Raw genomic sequence first — 3,982 nt, forward strand, 5'->3', positions numbered from 1 at the left:
CTTTTTGGTTTTTGTACCCAAGATCCCCAATCTCCAGTTAAGTAGATTATGAAACGGGATCGGTACTCCCAGCCAGTCTCCTACTCTCACCACAACCTTTCTACTATATGGACAGTTGAAGAAGAGGTGTTCAATGGTTTCAGTGCTGCTCCTGCAAAATCAAACAGGTATCCTCCTCACTTATATTCAACTTATAAAGTTTTTCCATGGTGTTCATATTATTATGTTGGTACACCCATGAAATGAAACCGTGTTTTGGAATTGACCATTTGTTCCACACTAAACCGTACCACTCTCCCTTTTGTCCTTTGTCTCTTAAGTACTCATAACCTTTGGCTATGGTGTAATTGTTGTGCTGTTGTTCTGACCACAAATTCCTCTCATAAGCCTCAGATAATAAGTTCTTGACATGACATATTCTCCTCCAGTACCAACTAGCTTGAGTTGAAGGTTCATAAGACAACCAGTTTGTTCCTTTTATGTAAGTGTGGTGAACCCATCTTACCCAAAGATGATCAGGCTTAGTGGCAATCCACCAGACTAACTTTCCAATTGCTGCTTTGTTCCAGACTGTGTCATTTTTCAGACCCAATCCCCCTTCTTCCTTAGGTTTGCAAGTTTTCTCCCATGACACGAGCGGGGATCTTATGAAATCTGCCCCCCCGTCCCATAGAAAATTCCTACAAATTGCCTCAATATGAGTTATGACTCCACTGGGTAGAATGAACATACTAGCCCAATAATTATGAAGATTTTTTAGGACAGCCTTCACCAAAACTAATCTCCCTGCATAGGACAATTTCCTTGCTCCCAAGCCCCTTATTCTGTCAACCACTTTGTCAATGATAGGTTTGCAATCATTTGCGCTTAATCTGGTAGGTTTAATAGGGACCCCTAGGTATCTGAAGGGTAGACTACCTTCCACCATCCCAGATATTTGCAATATATCCTTCTTAAGTCCTAATGGCACCCCATTGAAATAGGCATTAGACTTTCCTTTGCTCATTTTGAGACCTGATGTTTTGGAGAAAGTAGAGAAAGTCCTTAGCAGAGTCATCATAGATTGAGCATCCCCCTTGCTGAACAGTAGTAAATCATCAGCAAACATTAAGTGAGTCAATTTCATTGACTTGCAAAGAGGGTGAAAATGAAAGTCAGGGCTATCAGTAGAAAAATTTAGGAGCCTAGACAAGTAGTCCATGCATAAAGTGAATAGTAAGGGGGATAGTGGGTCCCCCTGCCTCAGACCCCTCTGCCCCTTAAAAAAACCAAACATGTTCCCATTTAGACTCAAAGAATAGCTGGCTGTCGATACACATTGCATAATCCAGATAATGAACTAAGATGGGAAATCCATAGCTGTAAGTATCTGCCTTAAAAATTTCCATTCCACTGTGTCATATGCCTTCTGAAGATCCATTTTAAACAAACATCTGGGGGAGCTAGCCTTCCTTTCATAAAGTCTTATCAGGTCTTGACAGATCAAAATGTTATCAATTATACTTTTCCCCTGAATAAAACCCCCTTGATTTTGAGACACCAATTCAGGTAGGATGGTAGCCAGTCTATTGCATATAACCTTAGAGATGCATTTGTATATTACATTACAACATGCTATAGGTCTAAATTGGAGGACAGTCTCAGGTCTCTCCACTTTGGGAATGAGGGTGACCAAAGTAGTATTAATCTGTTTTAGAATGCAACCTGAGGCAAAAAAATCCTGAACAGCTGCTGTTACCTCCACTCCAATAGTCTCCCATGAGTCCTTATAGAACTTGCTAGAATATCCATCCGGTCCAGGCGCTTTGTCATTTGGAATGCTGAAAATAATATTCTTAATCTCATCAGAATTCACAGGGGCTAGAAGAATCTGTTTATGGGACTCAGTACACTTATTACCCCTCTGAACAATACTGTCCTTCACTCTGACAGTGGGAGAACTTGAGCCTAGGAGAACCTGGTAGTAATCCAAAAACGCCTGTTGAATCCCACCCTCATCACTATGCAGAACCCCATTGCAATCTCTTATTTGCTGGATAAAATTCTTATTTCTCCTTGCCTTTATCACTCCATGAAAATAAGAGGAATTTATATCTCCTTCAGTCACCCAATGAGCTTTTGCTTTCTGCTTGAGGTACTCATACTTAGCTTGCTGCAAGTGAAGTGATTCCTGATGTGCTGCATATTCCTGAGCCATTAACTCCCTATCCCCTGGCTGCTGGATGAGATGTTGTTGAGCCTGATACAATTTAGTTGCAGCTAACATAGCCTGGTTCTCAATGTCAGAATAACAAGTGCTATTGATCCTTTTCAGTTCAGGTTTTAGTAGCCTAAGTTTTTGAGTAACCCTATACATTCTGGTACCAGCTAGGTTCTGTTTCCAAATATTGTCCACACAAGCTTGAAAATCTGGAGACATACTCCACATATTGAAATACTTGAACGGCCTATTCCTATGATGATCTCTGTTAATCTGCCCTATCACACAAGGGGAGTGATCAAAATGGCCTTCTGGAAGGAAATTTGCATACATATCTGGAAAGTGATCAGTCCAACCTTGATTAACCAAGGCCCTATCCAGCCTACTGTAGACTCTTGTCTCTGGTGGTTGTTTATTATTCCAAGTATAGAATGAACCAGAGGCTTGGAGATCCATGACTTCACAATCCTCCAGACACTGCTGAAAAGGTTCAGCTTCTGCCAGATTAAAGCTACCACCCAATCTCTCTTCAGCCAGTAGAACACAATTAAAATCGCCCCCTAAAACCCAAGGAATAGTAGAAGGAGGCCTGAACCTCTTTATGTTAGCCCATAAGGGTTCCCTTTCAGTAATCCCATTGAAGGCATAGACAATAGTATAATAGAACTTGAGTAGAATTTACATCCTCAACTTCCATGTGTATAAACTGAGCATCATATTGTAGAAAAATAATATCAAAGTACTGAGGCTTCCAGACCACCCATATTCTTCCTCCAACATGATAGGCTGAGTTAGTTGTAACACTCCAATCATTAAAAACAGTAGAAACTGCTTTATTTACATTATTAGGTTTTATTTTTGTCTCTAATAAACCAAAAAGACCAACATTATTTGAACTCAAAAAATTATGTACCTTTCTTTGCTTGTCCAACTTATTCATCGCCCTCACATTCCAAAACCCTATCTTTATCATGGGTTAGGGGAAAGGGAACCATTACCATTTACACCAATACCTTGTTTAGGGGTTTTGGAACCACTCAGAGCCTCCATATATGTAGGAGAACCTGAATTGACTCTGCTTGCTATTGAGATCCCTTGTCTATTTTTAACAGGAGACAGAGAACCATCATTACTCAATCCTGGCCTGTGCGCTGGAGTTTTGATTATCTCTGCAACCACCTGATCATTATTGTGTACCTCTGTTGTTGCAGGTTGTTGTTCAATCTGGATACTTGCAGGCTGTGCCACAGTAGGGGCCTCAACCTTTTTAACAGGTCTCCATTCCTTCCTGATTGGCTTTGTTTGAATCATTTTCTTACCCTTCCTACAAGTATCCTTGGCATGTCCCAACTGTTTGCATTTGGTGCACAAGATAGGTTTCCATTCATATCCTATTTGTATCTCAATTACTTGTTGTTTCTCGTCTAGGAATTTGATTGAGTCAGGAAATTTCTGGTCAATTTTCAACTCCACCATGACACGAGCAAACCCTAGTCGAGTCTTCTGCATTGTGGCTTCATCACTTTTGATAAATTTACCCACCAAATTAGCCAATTTAACCAGACTTTTACCCCAAAACTTAAGAGGTAGTTTATGGAGCCTTACCCACGCAGGAACACACTTGACTTCCTCTTTGACTAGTTCAATGTCAGGCATCAAAGGCTTGATAATCACGGGCTTATTATCAAACAAAAAGTATCCACTGTTAAGAACTGCCTGCTTCATGGCATCTGATTGAAATCTTGCTATGAACACCCCATTAGGAAGGAATGATAACTTGTC

The 3,982-nt window shown here is 40.5% G+C and overlaps 1 protein-coding gene across 1 annotated transcript; it reads right to left on the reverse strand.

Annotated features, from left to right (window-relative positions):
- Positions 1–1,339: 1,339 nt before the first annotated feature.
- On the reverse strand, positions 1,340–3,173 carry LOC141631286 (uncharacterized). Its single transcript, XM_074443978.1, has 2 exons — positions 3,114–3,173; positions 1,340–2,866 (listed from the first exon to the last, which is right to left on the reverse strand). The coding sequence occupies exons 1-2, from the start codon at positions 3,171–3,173 to the stop codon at positions 1,340–1,342; spliced, it is 1,587 nt and encodes a 528-aa protein (XP_074300079.1).
- Between the last annotated feature and the right edge of the window lie 809 nt (positions 3,174–3,982).

The sequence above is a fragment of the Silene latifolia genome, chromosome Y, assembly GCF_048544455.1.
Source record: "Silene latifolia isolate original U9 population chromosome Y, ASM4854445v1, whole genome shotgun sequence".
NCBI lineage: Eukaryota > Viridiplantae > Streptophyta > Magnoliopsida > Caryophyllales > Caryophyllaceae > Silene > Silene latifolia.

What these genes read in the sequence shown, in the direction of transcription:
- LOC141631286 (XM_074443978.1), bottom strand. Translation starts at nt 3,173, where the DNA reads ATGATAAAGATAGGGTTTTGGAATGTGAGGGCGATGAATAAGTTGGAC. An exon ending in AGTTGGACAAGCAAAGAAAG is followed by an intron (nt 2,867 to 3,113) that starts GTACATAATTTT and finishes ATTCTACTCAAG; the next exon opens with TTCTATTATACTATTGTCTA.